A 19104-nucleotide genomic window follows, 5' to 3' on the forward strand; every position below is an offset into this window, starting at 1 on the left:
CACGGGCTGACGCTGCTTCTCGACTCCTTCCAAAGCCTCAGACAAGAGAAAGAACCCACAAACCCACCCAGCTCTGCTGGATGAGCTTTTATCAGCCCTTACCTGTCGCTGCTTCAGGAAATCCAGGGCAATCTGCACGTTCTGCAGGCGGTGGAAGCGCATCCGCCCCTTCTCACGTGGCTGCAAGAGACAGGCAGAAGTTTTAGGTCAGGCTCATGGGGCTGGGCTGGCAGCACCCCACATGCACAGTGACCCCCCTGGGAGCTGTCAGCGTGCTGCTGTGACCCCCTGTGCCCCCACACATCCTGCTCTGCCTTGTTCTGGGAGCAAATATGGTCACTGCTGTGCACAGTCCTGCTGGAAGAAGGTTAAAATGCCCTGCTTGGAGATGGAAGGTGGGAAGATCCTGAGATCCAGACCTCTGCTGGTGCCCTGAGGGTCTGTGTCCAGGCCTGGCTCAGCCTCTGAGATCCCAGGGCAGGATCTTGCCCAGCTCATGGACAGCCAGGCAAGCTGGGAAGAGGCCTCAGCAAAGAGATGGACTCAGGTACAGAGTCTGATTTGTCCAGGTGGAAGCAGAGGCAGGACATGGGGACTCAGGCAGGGACCCACTGCAGGTCCCCACTGATGGCAGAGGAGCCCCGACCTCAGCTCCAGCCCCTCCAGCTCCTCCTGCACACGGGCAGGGGCTGCTGCTCCAGGTACCTCTGAATCCCTTGGGAAAGGGCACAGGAGACACCCTGGGCCTTGCCCATCGCTGCTGAAGGTGAGGGATTTCCAGAGGTATCCTGAGCCACGGCCGGGGAAAGGAGACGGGATGCTGGGTCAGCTCTGCATCAGCAGGAGCGGGAGGATCGACACCCAAAACCCAATCCCAGCTTCCATATGAGGAATATTCACGGAATCACAGGAGTTTGGGGTTGGAAAGGACCTTAAAGACCATCTAATTCCAACCGTGGTGGGGGGACACACCCCACAAATGTGTTCTGAACTGTTGGGATGCCCCAAATGCTCCGAGTCACCTTCCTTTCCCAGCCTGAAGGGAAGAGCTGTCCCTGCAAGGGGAAGAGCTGTCCCTGCAAGGGGAACATCTCCAGGGGACCATCAGGAAGGTGCTACAGCCCCAGCTCCTCCTGCACCGCTCCAGGGAGGCAACACTGCACAAGGGCATCGTCACCCCGAGCACAGGGGCTGAGAAACGCACCTGGGCACGTTTTGGGGTCTGACCCTCGCCTGGGGCTGTGCTGTGCTCGCTCCCACCCCCACTCCCATGCAGGATCCCAGAAGGTGCCTGTGCCCAGAGCCTGTCCATGCAGTGCCAGGTGGTGCAGGCCCCGTCGCTGTCCCCTCCCTCCCCCGTGGAGGGGACACATGCTGTCACACCGTGGCGTGCCCCGCCTGCGGGCTGACCCCGCTGTGCACGCACAGATGATCCAGCTGCCAGGCACATAGCCCTGGAACGAGGCACATTCCCACTGCCACAGCTCCTGCAGGGCACCCGGGGTGGGTTTTATCCCAAACCCCGCGGGGAAGGGAGCGCTGGGATGGCGCTGGATGATCTGGCGGCACTGCCAGGGAGACGCTGCGGCCGGGGCAGGCTCGACCTACTTCTTCATCATCATCATCTTCCTCCTCCTCGCTGCTCGCACGGCACCAGGCCGGTGCTGTCACCAGGCGAAGGCTCCGCTGAGCTGGCGGCTCTACGGGCTAAGGAGGGCGGGAGGGTGGCACGGCGGGGACACAGAATGGAAACCAAAATGCGACACCCAGGCACGAGGAGAAACACAAAATAAAAACAACAAAAAAAAAAAGGGGGTGAAGGTGGCTGGGTCTCCGGCACAGCCCGGGCTCCGGCACTGGGATTTCCTCCTGATTTTGGAAGCTGTCTGGATCACAAGCAGCGCGATCCAAGTTTTCAGCCCCCACAAAAACGGATTTGGCGTCTCCGGAGGGTACGGAGGGACGTAGGAGATCTTTGCCCAGATGCTATTTTTGGGGGGAACTAAAATAATTGCTGCTGTGCTACGGCAATCGGGATCTTCCCGGAGCTGAGGGAATGTGTCAGTCAGAGAGGGAAGAGGAGGAGGAGGAGGAAGGAGGGGGAACTCTACGATGCTCCAGGAGCAGGAAGAGGTTTGCACCAATGACTGCTACGAACCCAGGAGCTGAGCAGGGGGCAGGAGTGTCACATCTGAGATAAACTGCTGGGCACGCTGCCAGAGAAGCAGCTTTTGGCCAAATTCTGCTGTTATCCATGATTTTAAACATGGAGCCGCATCTGGGAGGTGAAGGTGTGTAAAACTTGGCAAGAAGAGGGAAAAAGCTCCCTGAAAGTCACCATAATCAGGTGAGAGACCAGCCTGGGGAACAAGGGTTTGAGTAAAAATAAATCAATAAAAAATGCAGTGATAAATATAATAGTAAATAACTATATTAATAATAATAATAATAATAATAATAATAATAATAACGATAAAAGAAACAATGACAAACACTTGAAACCAAAACCAGAAAAGACAGCTGATGGCTGGGGGTGAAGGGGAGCAGGGAGAGGATGGAGAGGGTTTGGGGGGGGTCTCCAGAATCCCTGCCCAGCCCTGGCAACTCACCAGCTTCACTCCCGACAGCACTTCCAGGAGGGAGATGAGGTTGTGGCCATCTCTCAGGTCTTCATAGAGGTCGTTGATGTGCTTGCGCACCTGGGGAGGGGAAGAGCCATCAGTGAGCCCAGAATTATCCCTGGGAAGAGCAGCCTCCCCTTTCCCAAGCAGCCTGGCAGAAGCTGCTGCCAATCTCACACACAAAACCCAACCGTGCCACCATCTGCGCTCCAGGGAGCCTGCAGGAAGGGCAGCCCCTCCTGAGGAGGAGGTTTAACTTCTCACATTCCTCACAGCATCCCCCAAAACACAGCTCCCACCTGGGAGCAGAGCAGCTTTCCCCGGGCACCACAGGCAGCCTCTCTTCCCCAGACACCCAGACCTTGTCCTGGGGTTTTACCCACTTGGGAATCCCCAAATGTTTTCCCCCAACAGCCTCAAGATTTTTCTCTGTTTTCCCCTCCTCTGTAAGATTTAGGAAGCAGGCAAAAGCTTGGCACAGAGCTTGGCAAAGCTGGCAGGAAAACACAGCTGGGACACCCAGTGCTCAAACCACTTTTTTCCTCCTTTTTTTTTTTTTTTTTTTTTTGGCAAATGGAGAATTAATTAAAAGCCACCCAGAATTAACCAAGGAAGCAGGAGGCACCTCGTGGCGCCGTGTTAATCCTGCTTGACAAACTTTGGATCTCGTCTCCACCCTGGAGCATCCTTCAAAGGACAAAAATGCCCCTTTTTTCCTGGCGAGGGGGTGTGAGGGAGGAGTCAGGATCCTCTCCTTTCCCCCAGGATGCACAAGCCTCGAGTTAAAGCAAGGACCAGGTGCCCAGAAAGGAAAGGTAATAAAAGGGCTGTGTGGTGATGCTACAGTGCCCTCCAAAGGCTCCAGCACATTTCCAGCACATCCTGCTCTGCTCTGACTCAGGCGAACACTCAAAACAAACACTCCTAGGCGTAAAACAAGTTTTAAAAGCCCCTTAAAAAGGCATTTATCTGCCAGTCCTGAGCTGCAACACACAGAGAGAGAGAGAGAGACGGTCATTTCACCGGCTTTATAACAAAATCTGTGACTCTTACCTTCATCAAGTGTTTATTGACCCATTTAGTGAAGGTTTTCTTTTGGACTCTGTCCCGTTCATCTGTCAAAAGGAGACAAAGGCAGCTCTTGGTCAGTGGTTCTCATGCAGAAACTCAAACGACTTTGAAATGACGGGAAGAGACAGAGGGATCGCCGCCGGTGCCAGGACAGATCCCGCGCGCTCACAGGGAACAGAGGCGGCTTATTCAGGGAATGGTGTGGGATGGGGCCGTTCACGCGGCTCCAGCATCCCCCCCCGGGCAGGGAAATGGGAGTCAGAACAAAATGCACCGGGTTTTTTCTGCTGAGAATCACGATATTGAACGAAAGCAGCGTGGATGACCGGGATAGGTACGACCGGCAGCACCGACTGAACACCGGGAATTCAGCACCTCTGTGCCTCCCCACCTCCCCTGGAGGCAGCACAGGGAGGGAAAGGGGGGTTTGCCCAATTTTAGGAGGGTGTCCCCCTCCCCTGCCCGCTCCTGGAAGGCTTTAGGGTGTTATATAAACCCCCAGATGTCCTGTAACAGGCCCTGGCCAGGCACTGCCAGCGCGTGCAATTAGCAGCTTATTCTGCCGCTGTATTTTTGGTTCATTGGATTGCCAGGATTTAATGTTTATTTCTGTCCCCCAGCTCAGCCCTGGTCAGAGCTCTGAACGCTGCTGGGACAGGGTGACAACGTGGGTGCCATCCTCAGGGAGTCCCAGTCCCCAGGGGTGGCAGGGGGATGGGATGGGAGATTTGTGGTGACACCGAGCAGCGACGGGGGAGCTCTGGGCAGGCTTCTTGCTCCGTGAAACAAAATAATATCACAGGAAAAACACAGGCAAACAGGCGAGAGGAGATGGTCCCACGGGGCACAGGGGGTCCCACTCAGCTCCCCAGGCAGCGAGGGGGGCTCAGGGCAGCCCTGGCAGCCTGCCCTGTGTCCAGCAAGGTTAACAACATCTTGGAGCACAGAGAGATCCTCAGCACCGACCCACGGCACACAACCCCGAGCACTGCATGTCCAGCCCAGAGGACCCCTGGGATATTTTGGGAAAGGATGAGCCCTGCTTGCCCAAAACACACCTCTGACATCAGGGTGCACCAGGCAGCAGCACCCCTTGCTTTGGTTTTAAGTTAAAAATCAAGGAAAGGGAGAAAAACAGCATTTCCCAGGCCAAGCTCCCCAGGACAGCCCCAGAACCCATTCCTGGGACGGGAGGTCACTGGGAGTCCCCGCACAGCCCCAGCGACCCTCGGCAGAACCCCCCCGACGTCTCCATCCACAGATGGGAAAGCACCACCCAACAACCTTCCTCTTCCTCACCCACCCCGCGGCTTCCCCCTCCGAAAGCACCGCAGCCAAGCACGTGGCACAGGGTGACACAACGTCACCTCCCCCTGTCCCCGCTCTGCCCCACGGCCACGGCACCTAACCGGGTGCCAAAAACTACCCGGAGGCTGAGCCACATCCACCCTCACTTCCCACCCCGCCAGGCTCCAGCCTTGGCACGGCTTCCCAGGAGCCACGGAGCTGCCGCCTGGCACCGCCGGCCATAGGAAGCTGTGTCACTCGCACGTGGGTTTTAGGGGTTTTCCTTCACCCCTCCAGAGCCGCAGCGTCGGGTCCCTTCCCAACTCTGGCGTCCATTCGGGATGGACAAACCCCGTGTCCCGGGCGTCCCGCGGGCTGGGCAGTGGGTACTAACCGATGCAGCACATCTGGCACACCAAGCAGGCGCTGAGCCGCCTCTTCTCCCCGGAGAAACGCCGCTTCTCCATCGCCCCAGCCCCGGGATGGCGAGTGCTGGGTCCCGGCAAAGCGGCAGCACCTGGGGAAGGGTCTTCTGGGGAAGCGGCAGCACCTCCCGCTCGCCGACCTCGACCCCGGCGGGTGTGGACGGATGAGTTCTCGGCCCCAGAGAACTCCTCCCACCGTGCCACTTCCTACCCGCGGTGTCCCCGGCGCGGTGTCCCCGGCGCGTTCCTCCTCCGCGGCATCGCCACCGGCCTCTCCCCGCGACGCCCGCTCCCGGCTCCTCCGGGTGCTCCCAGCTCTGCAAAATCCTCACCGGCCCGCGCTCCCAGCGGCCGGCAGAGCAGCTTGGAAAGCTCTCAGCAGCGAAGGGCAGAGCCGCTGCTCCCTCCGGCACGTGGGGAAGAAGCGAGGCCGAGCGCGGCGCGGCTCCCGCAGCCCAAAGCCCGGCGCGATCGGGATGCGGGCACGGGCTCGTCCCGCAGAGCCGGGCACTGCCCGCTGGCCGGCTCCTGGCTTGTTTTTCCTCGTCTTGTTTTCCAGTTAATTGCACCAGGGACAGGAGGGACAATGCCGGGCTGTTCTCCGCGCTCCCGCCTGCCCGCCCGCGGCTTCTGCCCAAATCATGTCCCGGGTCCGGAGCGCTGGAGCCGGGACGCGGCCCCGCTTGGCACGCGGGGAGATAACGGGGGCCGCCTTATCACCACCTCTCTTCCTCTTCTTCTAAATATAATCCTCCTGCAGCCCTTCTGCCGGCTGCTGCCGCGGCCTGGAGGGCGAGAGGAGCCGGGCTGCTGCCTCGGGAAGGTGGGAGCACGTCCCCGAGCATCGCACGGAGCACACGGGGACACAGGGATGTCACCGGGTCCCACAGGGACAATCTGCAGCCAGCCACCTCCAGCGCTGCATCCCAAGGGCGCCCACAGGCCGGAGGCTCCTCGGCGAGCTCCCTCTTCCCATGTCCCGCAGAAATGGGGGGTTCTCCTCCGGTTTTTTTTGCCCTGACTCACCACCTTTGGGTGGTTCCCGGGCTCTGACCAGATTAAACCTCCCCAGCCCGGACCCACACTATCGGCTGAGCTAATAATAATGCTGGTTACTGCTTACTAACAATATTAGGGCATTGCAAGCTTATCTCTGCCGAGCTAATCTTTTCCAGAGTCACCCTGACAAATAACTTGTTGCAATCCCCCCCATGCTCGTCCTCTCCCTGGTCCAGAGGAGGTTTGCTGGCCCCAGCCACTAAAAACCACCCTGTCACCAGCCAGGGACAGTCAGCAGAGGCACAGCAGGCAGGTAGGGCAGGGCCAGAGTGAAGATTATGGGGAAAAGGAAAGGAAAATCTGTCCCACTCCAAAGCCAAGCCAGTGGCAGGAAAAGGGACTGCAGAGCCTCGGGTCCCTCACACACAGGGCATGGAGCAAAGGCTGGTGGCAGTGACACAGGGGACATCACCAGCAAACAGAGACCGTGAGCCTCTGCAGGACCACACGTGGTTTAATTCCCTTGCCACCTCCCCTCCCAACACTGCACGGAAAGAAAAACTCCCACTCCCCATCCTGCTGCACCTCAGCATCCCCAGGCATTTTCCATCATCACAGGGAGGGTTCCCACAGGCCCTGGGTGCCAGAGAACCCCTCAGCACCACCACAACGCCCTGCACAGACAATTCCCTGCCCGTTTGCCTGCGGCAGCCTCCGTCCTGGCAGCCTGCCTGTCCCCAGCAGCTCCCAACACGTCCGGCCGGGAGCTGCTGCTCCCCCCAGATCTCTCCTCCATCATCGCCGGCCTTGCTCGCTGTCACACTCCATCCCTGTGTGCCTCCTCCTCCCTCAGGTTGCTGCCACAGTCCAGCCCCAGCCCCAGGAACCTGCAGGATAAAAGGTGCCCGGCCAGGCATCATCCCTAATCCCAATTCTGGCTGGGGACCCTCCGTCACACCGATGCCCGCTGCTCCCCAGGATGGCCTCTTGCCATCCTTGGGAGGGAACCCAGGGGGCTCCATGTTGCCCACCAGCTCCTGCATTGAAATTAGGAAGTGGCTCCCAAACTTCCTGCTCCTTTTAAATCCAAAGGAACACAGGAGACATCAGACAGGGCACTGCACTGGATGAGCTCGCAGAGATCTCGAGGATATCTCCAAGCCCATGCTCAGTGTGAAAGTGGGATTAAACAAGAGCCAGCCTTGGGGTAAAGGAGGGGTTGGTTACTTAAAAATGCCAAAACTCCAAATTTTCAAGCGTTGAAACCCAGCGTTTTCCCTTCAAGGCAAGCAAAGAACGAGAATGAGCAGGGGGCTTTTCAAACCTGGCACTTTTGAGAGGGGGGATATGCAAAAAAATCTGGCTGGCTGAGGAGCACAAGGTATTTAAAACACGCTGGCTGCCAACTTGAGAGCTGACATAATCCATCATGACAACAGAGCCAACAGGGCAGGATTTACGGAGCCTTTCACCCAGGGAGAGGAAACAGAGCCTGATTCAGCCTGGAAGAATGCACAAGAGATACCTGCAGTGGAAAAGTATCCAACACCCGGATATTTAATGAGGGAGACACCTGAGATGTGGTGATGCAAAGGAGAGCAGGGCAGATGCTCAGCAGGGCTGGGTGAGGGCCGCAGAGTGAAAAACCTGCTGCAAAATGATCCTGGTCTGTCAGGATTGGGTTTTACCTGCCCTTTCCTGGGAAAAAGTGAGGAAAGGAAACAGATTTTGAATACACTTGGTGCTTGCAACACTCGCTCCAGGATTTTTTCCAAAAGGGGTGGATTTAGCGGGGGGGGGGAACATCCCTCCAAGTGGGATGAAGCTGCAGGTTAGCATGGGGAAGAGATAGTCCAGCTGGGGAGCATCCAAGAGGTCCCCAAATGGAGCCAAGAACATCACTGGACAACACTGCCCAGCCATGGAGATTAATTAAGTGGACAGGTCAGCAGGAGGAATTGCAGCAAGGCTGGGTTTAGTGGGTGACAGGGCGCATTCTGCACGACACGTTTGTGCAATTCCCTCTCGATCTCCCTCTCCCAGGAGCTCAGAGGGAGAAAGGAAGCGTATCCCAAAGCAGCATCCAGGGAAAAGCCTGCGCGCGCTGCCCGGCTGCGCAGTCCCGCCCCTTTGCACGGAAAAAAAGGAAAGAAAAGAGGGAATCGGTCATGGACGCAGCGAAAGGGCCCCATGCGGAGGCACAGGCGAGAACAAGCACGGCTGGGAAGAAAGAGGGAGGAATCAAAACAAACAAATCCCAGGAGGGAGGAGGTCGGGGACGGAGAAGGAGTTCAGCGAGACCTCGTCTGGGGCCTGGAGCTATCCCACACCCCTGTAACGAACCCTTGCCCTCCTTGGGCAGTCATGTGCAAGCCCTATTTTGGGAAACTGAGGCAGGGTCAGCCCCAGCTGCTCGGCGAGGCCGTGCCAGCGCCGGGAGAAGCTCCCAGGGCCGCGTCTTGCCGGTGCCGGCGGGTGACGGAGACGCCGCTGTCACGGCGAAGGGTGGCAGCGAGCGGGGCACAAATGGGAGGCAGAACCCCTCAGCCACGTGTCGTGGGATCGTGCCAGACACAAAGCAACCTCACCCCCCCACCCAGACCCCCCTCATCCCAACCTCTCCCAGCCCCACACAGGCCGGGAATGGGTGGCGAGGCCAAATTTAGGCACTCGAACCTCTGCCCCACCCTCTCCCCCCCCTCCCCACATGGGTTCAGAGCCCCCGGGAGGTTCCCCATTGCCGTGTCCTCCTTCCTCCCCACAGCCACGTCCGTCCTTGTCCGTGACGCTGCCACGGCTCCTGGGGAGGGACAGCAATCCTGGGGAGGGACAGCAATCCTGGGGAGGGACATCAAGCCGTGCCCCTAGTCACGCCGGCCATCTTAGCGCTCCGTGCCCCCCCCGGAACCACCCCTACCTTCCCTGCTCCGGCTCCTCCAGTACAGGACGCCGGCGATGCCCAGGACGTGGCTCAGGACAAAGGCAGCGGGTGGCAGATAGGAGCTCTCCGAAAGAGGCATCGCTTCCTATTCCCGGCCCGTTATCCCAAGCCTGGCTCCGACTTTCTTTCTCCTGCTGGAGCCCGGCATCGCCGGGAGGGTGAGGGGATGGGGGCTGAGTCGCTGCCTGGAGAAACTTCCAAAACTTCCTGCCTGCGCCTCTGCCTGCAGCTGGCTGCGTCCCACGGCGTCCCCGGAGCTGGCAGGGCTTGGGACAGCCAGCGCCGCTGGGACTGGGAGATTTGGAAGCTCCAAGAGGGGGCGGGTAAGAGGGAGAAAAGCGAGCGTCAGGCCGGCTCTAACATCTTTCCTCGGAGTTCTCGCGGCCAAACTTCGTCCGTCCCCCCCCCCTTTCCCCGCTCGGTGGGGAGAGACGTCATCTCCTCAATATCCATTCCCAGCCCCGCTGGAAGGGAGCCGCAGCCGAGGGGATATCGGCGGCAGCAGCTGCCATGGCGGCATCGCCGCGAACCTCCCCGTCCTCACGGGGGGCTGGGGACAGGCACAAAACCTCGGCAAACCCACCCCCCCCCGGCACCCCCCCGATGGGTGACAGTCAGCAGCGTCCCCTGCCAGCAGACAGCCAGGGATGCCAAGCGCAGCCGGGATCCAGGGGGAGCGGCTGGGACACGGAGGCAGCACTTCCCGGGGCTCCCGGGGTACTCGGGCTGGAGCCAGCAGTGTCTGCTGGTAGGAAACTCTGCCCAGCAGCGGGGCGAAAGCAATGGGGACAAAATTTGGGCTTCTGGGAGTTGAGGACCACCAGCACATCCCCACCACCCTCCCCGGATGCTCTGAATAATTTAAGAACAGCCCCGCGCAATGAGGAAACACCCCAAAAAGATGCTCTGACACCAGAGGTTTGGGCACTTCCCCACCCTCCCCGTGGCTGGGTGGCCCGCTTGCCCCCAGCACCAGGGACTTTGCAGCCCAGCCTCATTTACCCACGGTTTGCACCGTGTTGGGCGTTTCTCAGGGTTTCAGTTCTTTCCGGAAACGCTTCCGCCGCCGGCGGTACCAGGAACGGAGCAGGGAAACCGAGAGCAGCCGGTGCCCCCCCGGCCCCCCTGCCGCTGTAACCACAAGCAAACGGGGTGGGGAGGCTCCCACAAAGCCTGGATTGATCTCAGAGCCCATCGCGTCCCCGTGCCAGCTCCAGAGGGAAGAAACCGGCTCTTGGATAGTGGTTGCACGGAACTAAAGGCTCATTTTTTCGCCGTTACCTTCTCCCAAGGGCTCAGACAAGAGAAGGTTGTTCTGCCGGAGCTCGGGGGAGTTGTTATGGTGAGCGTGGCACAGAGCAGACCTGCAGAGCATCAGCCTGGCTCAGGATTTACTGGTGGGAGAGCCAGGAATCCCAGCTCAGGTTCTACTGACCTGGAGATGCAGCTCATGCAGGGCCAGATGCCATCTCACAGCTCCCGCTCCACATTTGGGAAACCCCATGAGGTCCAGGGTTTCATGCAGGTGCAAATAGAGACTTATATTGTATTTATAACCCTGAGCACTTCCCCAAACCCAACAGCCACCAGCTGGTGAGGCACACAAAGAAAACCATATCAAGCAAAACCTGATAGACCAAACATCGCCTGAAACATTCCAAAACCTGGCACAGTTTGACTGAAGAAGCTGTGGCTGCCCCTGGATCCCTGGAAGTGTCCAAGACCAGGCTGGACAGGGCTTGGAGCACCCTGGGATCCTGGAAGGTGTCCTTGTCCATTACAGGGGTGAGGAATGAGATGATCTTTAAGGTCCCTTCCAACCCAACCATTCCATGACCCTACAACTGCATCATTCCCTGGGGTTCCTGCAACCCCCACATCTTTCGGGACAGGGAGATGGGTGATAAAAAATACAGAATTACCCCGGGGCTCGGCGCTGTTGCAATGTATTTTCCAGAGCTCCATCCCTGCCCGGATGAAAAATATCCTGGCATAGTTTTCCTCCAAAGCCGTCTGCTTTCTGTTAAGGCTGCAGGAGGAATGACCCACCGCGAGGCAGGCATGAGGCCACCATAAATGGGCCCGTGGTCCACCCTGAGCGGGGTGAAGAGCTTCCTGCAAGGCAGAGATGGAGCTGAGATGTGCCAGTGGAAAAAGGGTCCAGGAAGCAGGAGTTGGTTTCCCACATCCCCTCGTCCCAGGTGCAACCATGGGGGGCTCAGCTGCTCCTGTGCTACCCGGGTGTTTCCTGCATGGAAGGGCTGATAAAATGCACTGAGCTCCAGCTGGACAAGGCTTTGGGTGAAATAAATTCTTAAAATATATATAATCACGTGTAAATATATGGATTTACTTACATTTATGCGTACAAATACAATTTAATGGAATCGTAGAATGCCCTGACTTGGAAGGGACCCACAAGGACCACTGAGCCCAACTCCTGAATATATTTATATAAATGTACATTTATATATATCACTACATCCCTCTGCTGCATCAGGACACCCCAGGGATTCCTGGGACGCCAAATTCACCCAGCTCAGTTTAGCACCATCACCCCACTTTCCTTTTCCCGCTGCAGGAAGCTGATAAGGCGGGAAGGAGGTGGCTGATCCGGGGTGTCAGGAGCCAACGGCGGCTTTCAGGGTGACTCTGCTGAGCTCTGGGGACCACCCAGCCCCGGATGCAGCCACCCCCCCCCTCCCTGCCATGGAAACCACCCTGAGCACCCAAAACACAAACAGCTCATTTTTAGTTCCTTGCAAGGCGGCTTGGCCCGGAAAGGAAAGGGGTGGGGAGAGGACACATCTCTCGCCCGCGCAGGAATTTGGGGAGCGGAGAGGCCCTGCCCTCCCACAGAGGGGTCCCCACCTTGCAGGGCACTCCCCTTATTTCACAGAGTGCCCTGGGCAGCATTTTGCATCACCCAGCATGGTGGGACACCAGCGCTGCCCCCCACCTGGGTTTAGGGTACCCCACAGCACAGCCGTGGGGACGCGGATCCCGGACCCCCCTCGCTCCAGCCACGCTCCTGCCCGGAGCTGAGTCATGCCAAGCTTTGGGTGTCCTGGGCTGTTCCTCCCCCCTCCCTGTGCCTCCCCAGTGAGTAATGCTCAGGCGACAAGAGATCGGCTCCCGGCTCCGGCATCTCCTTATATGACCGGAGAAGCTGCCGGGCAGTGTCACACGGGAGCCGGGCACAGCCCTCGTGTCTCTGTCGCCACTCAGGGCATGAAGGCACCTTGGCATCGCTGTGGCTGAAGCCACTGCACTGCTCCTTCATCCCCTGGGTGCTGTGGCCTGGCAGAAGGCAGCAAAAGCTCCACGAGCTCCGGCCGGGGCGGCGTGTCCCAGCCCCGGGAGGTGGCAGCCAGGTGGCACTGTGGAAACGCCGGAGTGGGCATCGCTGGGGACAGAGCCAGAGCTGGCACCTGGCGGCGCTGAGCCGGGCTGAAGCATCGCTCCGGCGCTCTGCCTGCACCCCGCTGTGCCCGGCTGGGCGGGGGTGCTGCCAGCTCCCCCCCCAGCAAAGCCTAACAAAGCGCCTCCGCTGCCTGCAGCAGGAAAAACTGGACATGGGAGCAGCTGGGAGTGCCCTGGAGGGCTTCTCTGCCCCAAAGGGTCATCAGGGTCACCCCACCCTGCCCACGAGGCACCCCAGTTCCCACAGCAGCTACAGAGCCTGTCCAGCAGCAGTGCTGAGCACGCACAAACTCGCGACTGCAGGACAGGAGCCAGGTTTCCTGCCGTGCTTCCTCAGCAAAGCTTCTCCCCTTTTTGCTGTTTCTTTCCTCCTTTTTGGGGGGCTTTAAGGGCAAATCTCAGTTGCTTATGGCAGCGGCTGAGAATCGACCGGGAGGGGAAGGAGAGTCCAGGTTTTGGATCGGGGTGCCCAGGTAAATCAAAGACAGCATCACCCAGGGACAGGTCCTGCTCTGGAGTGGGTCGAGGAGCCTGTCTGGGCTTCCGTGGGGGCCGGATGGGGTCACGGGGCTGGATGGGGTCACAGGGCTGGAACAAACACTGTTCCTAATCCTGAACCAGGGCATGGAGCACAGACCCCACTCCAGTGCTCAGCTGAGATCCTTCCCGCTTGGATCACAGCTCTTCCCCCCTCACCTCCACAGCATCACACCCTCCCGGCAAACCGCACCAAAGGCAGCTGCGGACAGACAGACAGACAGACAGACAGCTCAGCAAGACCCATCCCTGGCTGCCGAGCGCTCCCGCACGTGCCAGGGCACCGCTTTCTGCCGGCAAGCACGGGCAGGGCCCCGCCGGGGCGCGGAGCCTCGCTCCACCCTGCCCGCGGCGCCAGGAGCCTTGGGAAAGGAAAGCCAGAACAAAGATGACGTTTCTTCTGATCCGGGCTATTAAAAACAAGGTGGAACGAGGCAGGTCACGGCTCCCGACGCTGCCCAGCTCCTCGGCTCCAGCTCCCAAACCCTCTCCCGCTGCCGGTGAATCACCCGCCCGAGCGTGTGCGGGCACAGCCGGTGAGCCCTCGCCAGCCGGCTCCTGGCACAGCGGGCACATTCCCCACGTTCAACATTTCCTTCTGGCTTTCGTCATCCCCCAGCGGCCACATTCCCGCTGGGAGGGACGGGGAGAAACCCGCGGGGTCCTCTGCCGGCCCCTGGGCATCATCACCCCCCTCCACTACTGCAAAAATGAGGATTATGGAAACTCGCAGACAGCAAGGCTCTTGTGGCCCTGGAAAACCAACATCTCAAGCACAGGGGGGTTTGTGCAAATAGGGATTTTGGCTCTGAGTACCCCTCCATAGCTCCCCATTTGGACAGGGAATAGTGGGAGCTGGAGCTGGGCTTCATCCGGATTAACCGGAGCAGCTCCATCCCACCCAGGGCTGGGGGGCTGTTCTGCACCAGCTCCCCCTGGTCTGCACCAGCTCCCCCTGTTCTGCACCGTGAGGGCAGCACAAATCAATATTTGCCTGCGAATCTCTCTCAGAGGAGCTTCCAAAGGTCAGCTGGACTCGGCAAAACGAGGGGAGAGGGAAGGGGCTGGGAGGGAACCTTGGACACCCCCCCCCCCCCGGCACTAAAATCGGAACTGAGCAAAAGGAAGCTCCGGTGATAAGAATGGAGATGTTCCCTTTTCCAGCAGACGTCTGGGCACCAAAATTAGAAAAATATCTTTAAAAAAAGACAAGACTTCCCTTCCCACAGCAGGGCTGACATCGGGGGGGATGTGGGAAAGGACCCCGGGACCACCTTGCTGTGGGACACGGAGGTGGAGGGCAGGGGTAAGAAGGTTCGAGGCAAGGCTGGAAGCAAACATCATTCCTGTGGCTTTCATCCTGCAAAGGCAAACGGCTGAGCTGGATGGCCACCTGCTCATGACTTAATCATTCCCCAGCAGCATGAACTCCTGGGCTGGAGGGCAAATTCCCCAGCACAGCAGCAGTTATGGGGTCTGCGGGAATGTGACATCCCAACAGGGCCTGTCCAAAGGGACCAACCCCAGCGAGATGGACAGAGCCAACAGGAGAGCCCAGGGCCTCGAGAATCTCAAAAATAACTCAGAAAGAGACCGTTCCCTTCGCAGCAGGATCAGGGAGAGGCTCCCACATCTCCTGCAAGAAAAGCAGCCAGCATTCCCAGGGCACCAGCCTTTCCTAGGTGGGGCTCACTTTTTGGTGTCCCAGAACCAGCACCTTTCCCAGGGGCATCCAGAGCCACGGTGCCCACCCCTCCATGCACCCCCCCAGAGCGACGCCAGCTCCATCTCCCTGACACGGATCCCAGCAGATCCTTGCCCACGAGCCACGTGCACGCAGTGCCAGCCTGAATACATCCCATTCCAACTCTCTCCCGGCCTTTGGAGCTCTCCCTCCGCGCCGGGAGCGAGCGTCACGCTGGAGGGGAGTGATCTCACCGCTGCTTTCCCAGCATGACAAACCTCCCTCCATCCACCCTCCCCAAGGCTGCGGGGATTGTGCTGACGCGGCAGCTCGGGCATTATTTCACCGCTTCCCGCTTCTCGGAAGCCTCCCGTGGTTTGTCACCCCTCCGAGGACGCTGGCAGCGCCTGCTCATTGAGCGATGCCGCGAAATTCACGGCCACGTAACCCCGGCTCCCGGAAAGCACCGAACCCCGCTGAGCTGGCATGGACTCGGTGGCATCGTCCTGCAAGGAGAGGGCAGGGAACGGGGACAGGGCACTGGGGGCACGGATAAAAGCTGCACGGAGAGCTTGGAGCCATCCATGGAGATGCTGGGTGAGAGGGAAGAGGTGAAGCCGGTGCCGGAGGCGAGGAGGATGGGGATGAACGGGGAAAGGAACAGCAAAGGTCTCCCGGCAGAAAACCCCGCGGGCTCTTCGGGAGGGAGCAGCATCAGCCCTGGGCAGAGGAAGGCTTGCTTGCACGCCCACGTGCAAGAGGACACACACGTCTGCACGCCTTCCCAGGGGCCTGTGCTGACACGAGAGGTGGCTTCTTTCCCAGGCCGGGGGAGGAGGAGGAAGGCGATGCCATCTCCGGGTCCCTCCCTGCCCCTCCGGCCACGGGGACAACGCCGCACACCTCCACAGAGCCGCCGTCTCCACGGCTGGGTAAACACCCGCTCCGCAATTCCCAGCACACCCCGACAGCCGAGGGAGAAAGCCATGAAAAAACAAAACACTGAAAAAAAACCCCAAACCCCTCCACCATTGAGATTTGATGGAAACCCCGGCAGATGGAAACCCCGGCACAGCCCCATACCAGAAAGCAGCCCAAATCCCGAATCCCAAATCCCAAATCCTGCACCCGCTCCCACCGCCTGCACAGGAGCTGAGCACCAGGAATGCCCTGAACGCTGGAAAAACCCCCCAAATTAAGTCCCAGGCCCCGGCCCCTCTTGGAGGAGCCAGACCCCGCTGCTCCTCAGCACCGCCAAGCCCCAGGGAGAGCCGTGGGGAGCCGGATCGGAGCCGCGGCGCTGGGATCATCCCCGGCAGCTCAAGTCCAAGCTTTGCACTTCCCACAGCAGCGGCTTAGGGAGCAGGAAAGCCGGGGGGGCGGAGGGATGGCCGGCATCAAAACTCCTTTTCTAGCAGCTAACAAAAGAGCCGGTGTCTCCGCAGAGAGGCTTGTTATTCCAACGCCAACCAGAGGCTGCTTGGCAGCGGGGGAAATAGAGAAATGTTGGCCTAGTGGGAACTGGCTGCGCTTTGTTTGGGGGGTGCTGTGTTTGCACAGCCCCCCACACAACGGGGGTGTCAGGGTCAGGGGGGTCAGGGCTGGGCTCTCCCCTGGGTATGGCCACTGGTGGCCCTGTCCTGCTCCTCACAAATAAAGCACAGAGGTGACTGCCCAAGGTGCTGTTAGGAAGCTGTGTCCCCCTTTTTTTCTGCCTTCAGCTCCCCAGGTGTGCCCCGAAAAGCAGCTCAGGGTCTCCCCACCGCCGCCACGCTGCGAACACGAGGACGGCAGCGGTGGAGCCGGAGATGTGCAAAGTCTCCTCTGAGAAATGGAGGTCAAAGAGAAGGAAGCGGCCGATTCCCTCCTCTTCCTCTGCAGATGGAGGGCAGGCAGCAACCCTGAGCCCTGATCTCATTAGATGTCCCAAACTAAGCAGTGTGAAACCTGATTAGCGCCGGGCGGGAGGCGGGTGAAGGAGCGGCAGCTTGCTCTGCCAGCCAGCCCCAGCACCCTGCCTCTGGAGAGGGGGGTCTGGGCAGCAGGGCACCCACAGTTGCCTCCCCACAGCACCCAGGACCTGTCCTGGTCCTTCCAGGCTCCATCACACCCCCGGTCATGGCTGTGCCGTGCTCTGAAGTGATGCTTCATCCCAGCTCCGCCCGGCCTTGGCGTGCAGCAGCACAGAGAAATGTAGGATTATAAAAAAAGGGGAGGCAGGAGCCCAAAACCTCTGTTCCCTAGAGACCTGCTCTCCTGCAGAGAAACTTAATCCCTGTTAAAAAGCAAATGAAATAATCCAGTTGCTAACACTGCTCTGGCCACTCCGTTCAAGCCCCAGGCCTGCCGGACCCCTCCAGCCTGGCCCAAGCCCAGCAGATTCCCTCAGCAGGGCTGAGCCGGACCTTTCCAAGGCTAAAACCATTCCTGGCACCACAGAGCTGTGGTGGGAAAGCTGTAAATCAACAGAGAGCCTCAGTCAGGGCACAGCCCGTGAGTGTCCCTGCCTGGCTGTGCTGCCCAGGGGACACCTCAGCGCGCGGCCCTGCCAGAAAAGTGCCACCCACCCTTTCCCAGGGGACACCAGCACCATCCTCCTCACACACTGGGACACAGGTCTCACAGAGCCACGTGCTGGAGGAGCCAAAACTCACCAGGGCCTCCACCCAAGGCAGCCAGGGAAGATGTTGGCCCTGGATCTCTTATCACACCCAGCCACCTTGGGCGGCCTCGGCTCCTCGGGGAAGCCACCACATGATGGGACGACAGCAAACAGTGACAAGGGGACGAGCTGTGGCACCACTCCAGCACGGTGGCACACAGCAGAGCAGGATGCTGCTCCTGCCTCCTGCTCCGATCCCACACATCCCTCAGGCAGCACCTAAACCCCTCTTTTTTAACAGCAGAAACTCAGCCACGAAATTCCTCACCGCTCGTGCACAGTGGTGAGGTGACAAGAACAAGCATGGACCCACTCCTTGGTCACAGGGAGGGGGGGAAAATCTGAGCCCGGTTCCCCTGGGGAAAGCACGTGGCAGCTCCAAGGTCAGATGGAGCCAGATTAGCTGGCAGTGCACGGACAGGGCCGAGATGTCGGGTTTGAGCCGGCTGCCAAGTAAACAACAAAACTCCTCAGAAAGAGAAACCAGCCGTCCTCCTGCTGCTGGTAAAATTAACCCAGCAATAAATTTGTAATCAAATGGGTTTCCTCAGCCAAGCCCAAAGGATCTGGTCATCTCGGGGCCGTGACCGACGCTGCTCCGGGAAACTCAAGATGGAAACTGTGTGGAAAGTCCGGGTGACCCCACACCCACCGGGGCAGGGTCCCTCCCGGAGCAGCACCCTTTGTCCCCGGCGTGGAGACAGGGATCTGGCAGGGCCCCCCAGCCCCATCCCAGCTGGGCAGGCTGGGGGCACTGGGATGCTCTCCAAGCCCCTTGGAGGGCTGACAGGGATGGATGCTGGCACGGAGCCGGGGGTCAGGGGCCTGGACTCACACACACGAGCATTTACATATGAAACACTCCCAGCTCCAATATCCGCTGCTGCCTCCACCTCCCCGGGGAGATGAATAGAGATGAGGGGGGAGAAGGGAAAAGAAACCTCTCCAGCAATAAAACCTTGTTTTCCTCCAGCTCTGGCCAGCCCCGCAGCTCAAGGGCAGGCTGGGCCGGCTGTTTTCAGTGCTGGGAGCACACTTAGATCCACGGCAATGCCAAACAGTGACAGCGGGATGCACGGCGCAGCATCTCCACGCCAGCGAGCGCCACAGAGCCAACCATTCCCTGTGGGCACCCCTTCTGTGCTTGGATGCACAGGGAAGCCCCCCCAGCAGCGTGGAAGAACTCAAACTGTGCTGGCTCAAGCAGTGTTTGGCCTCCTCCAAGCACAGAATCCCAGACTGGACTGGTTGGAAGGGACCTTAAAGGCCATTTCATCCCCATGGGCAGGAACACCTTCCACCAGACCAGGTTGCTCCAAGCCTTGTGCAACCTGGCCTTGGACACTTCCAGTTTCCACCCCTTCCCTGCCCACACCACCATCTCCTGCCTGCTCTGCTCCCTGAATTAAAACCACGAAGGGCTGTGGTGAACACAGCTGGTGACAGACAAAGTC

At 59.4% G+C, this 19104-nt stretch overlaps 1 protein-coding gene across 9 annotated transcripts in view; it reads right to left on the reverse strand.

The window, feature by feature from the left end:
* Nucleotides 1–19104, reverse strand: part of MACF1 (microtubule actin crosslinking factor 1) — a 131738-nt gene that overhangs the window by 101302 nt on the left and 11332 nt on the right. For 5 of the 9 annotated variants that reach the window (XM_082296580.1, XM_082296576.1, XM_082296578.1 and 2 more), the window contains exons 1-4: nucleotides 9321–9427; nucleotides 3675–3736; nucleotides 2610–2699; nucleotides 103–180 (exon numbers count right to left, since the gene is read on the reverse strand). In XM_082296580.1, coding sequence (XP_082152706.1) covers nucleotides 103–180; nucleotides 2610–2699; nucleotides 3675–3736; nucleotides 9321–9423 — 333 coding nt within the window. In that variant the 5' untranslated portion in view covers nucleotides 9424–9427. Of the gene's footprint in view, nucleotides 1–102; nucleotides 181–2609; nucleotides 2700–3674; nucleotides 3737–9320; nucleotides 9428–19104 lie in introns of those variants that run through there. The other 4 variants (XM_082296582.1, XM_082296577.1, XM_082296581.1 and 1 more) reach the window with 1 other exon arrangement.

Source organism: Coloeus monedula, assembly GCF_965178545.1.
Source record: "Coloeus monedula genome assembly, chromosome: 24".
Taxonomy (NCBI): Eukaryota; Metazoa; Chordata; class Aves; order Passeriformes; family Corvidae; genus Coloeus; species Coloeus monedula.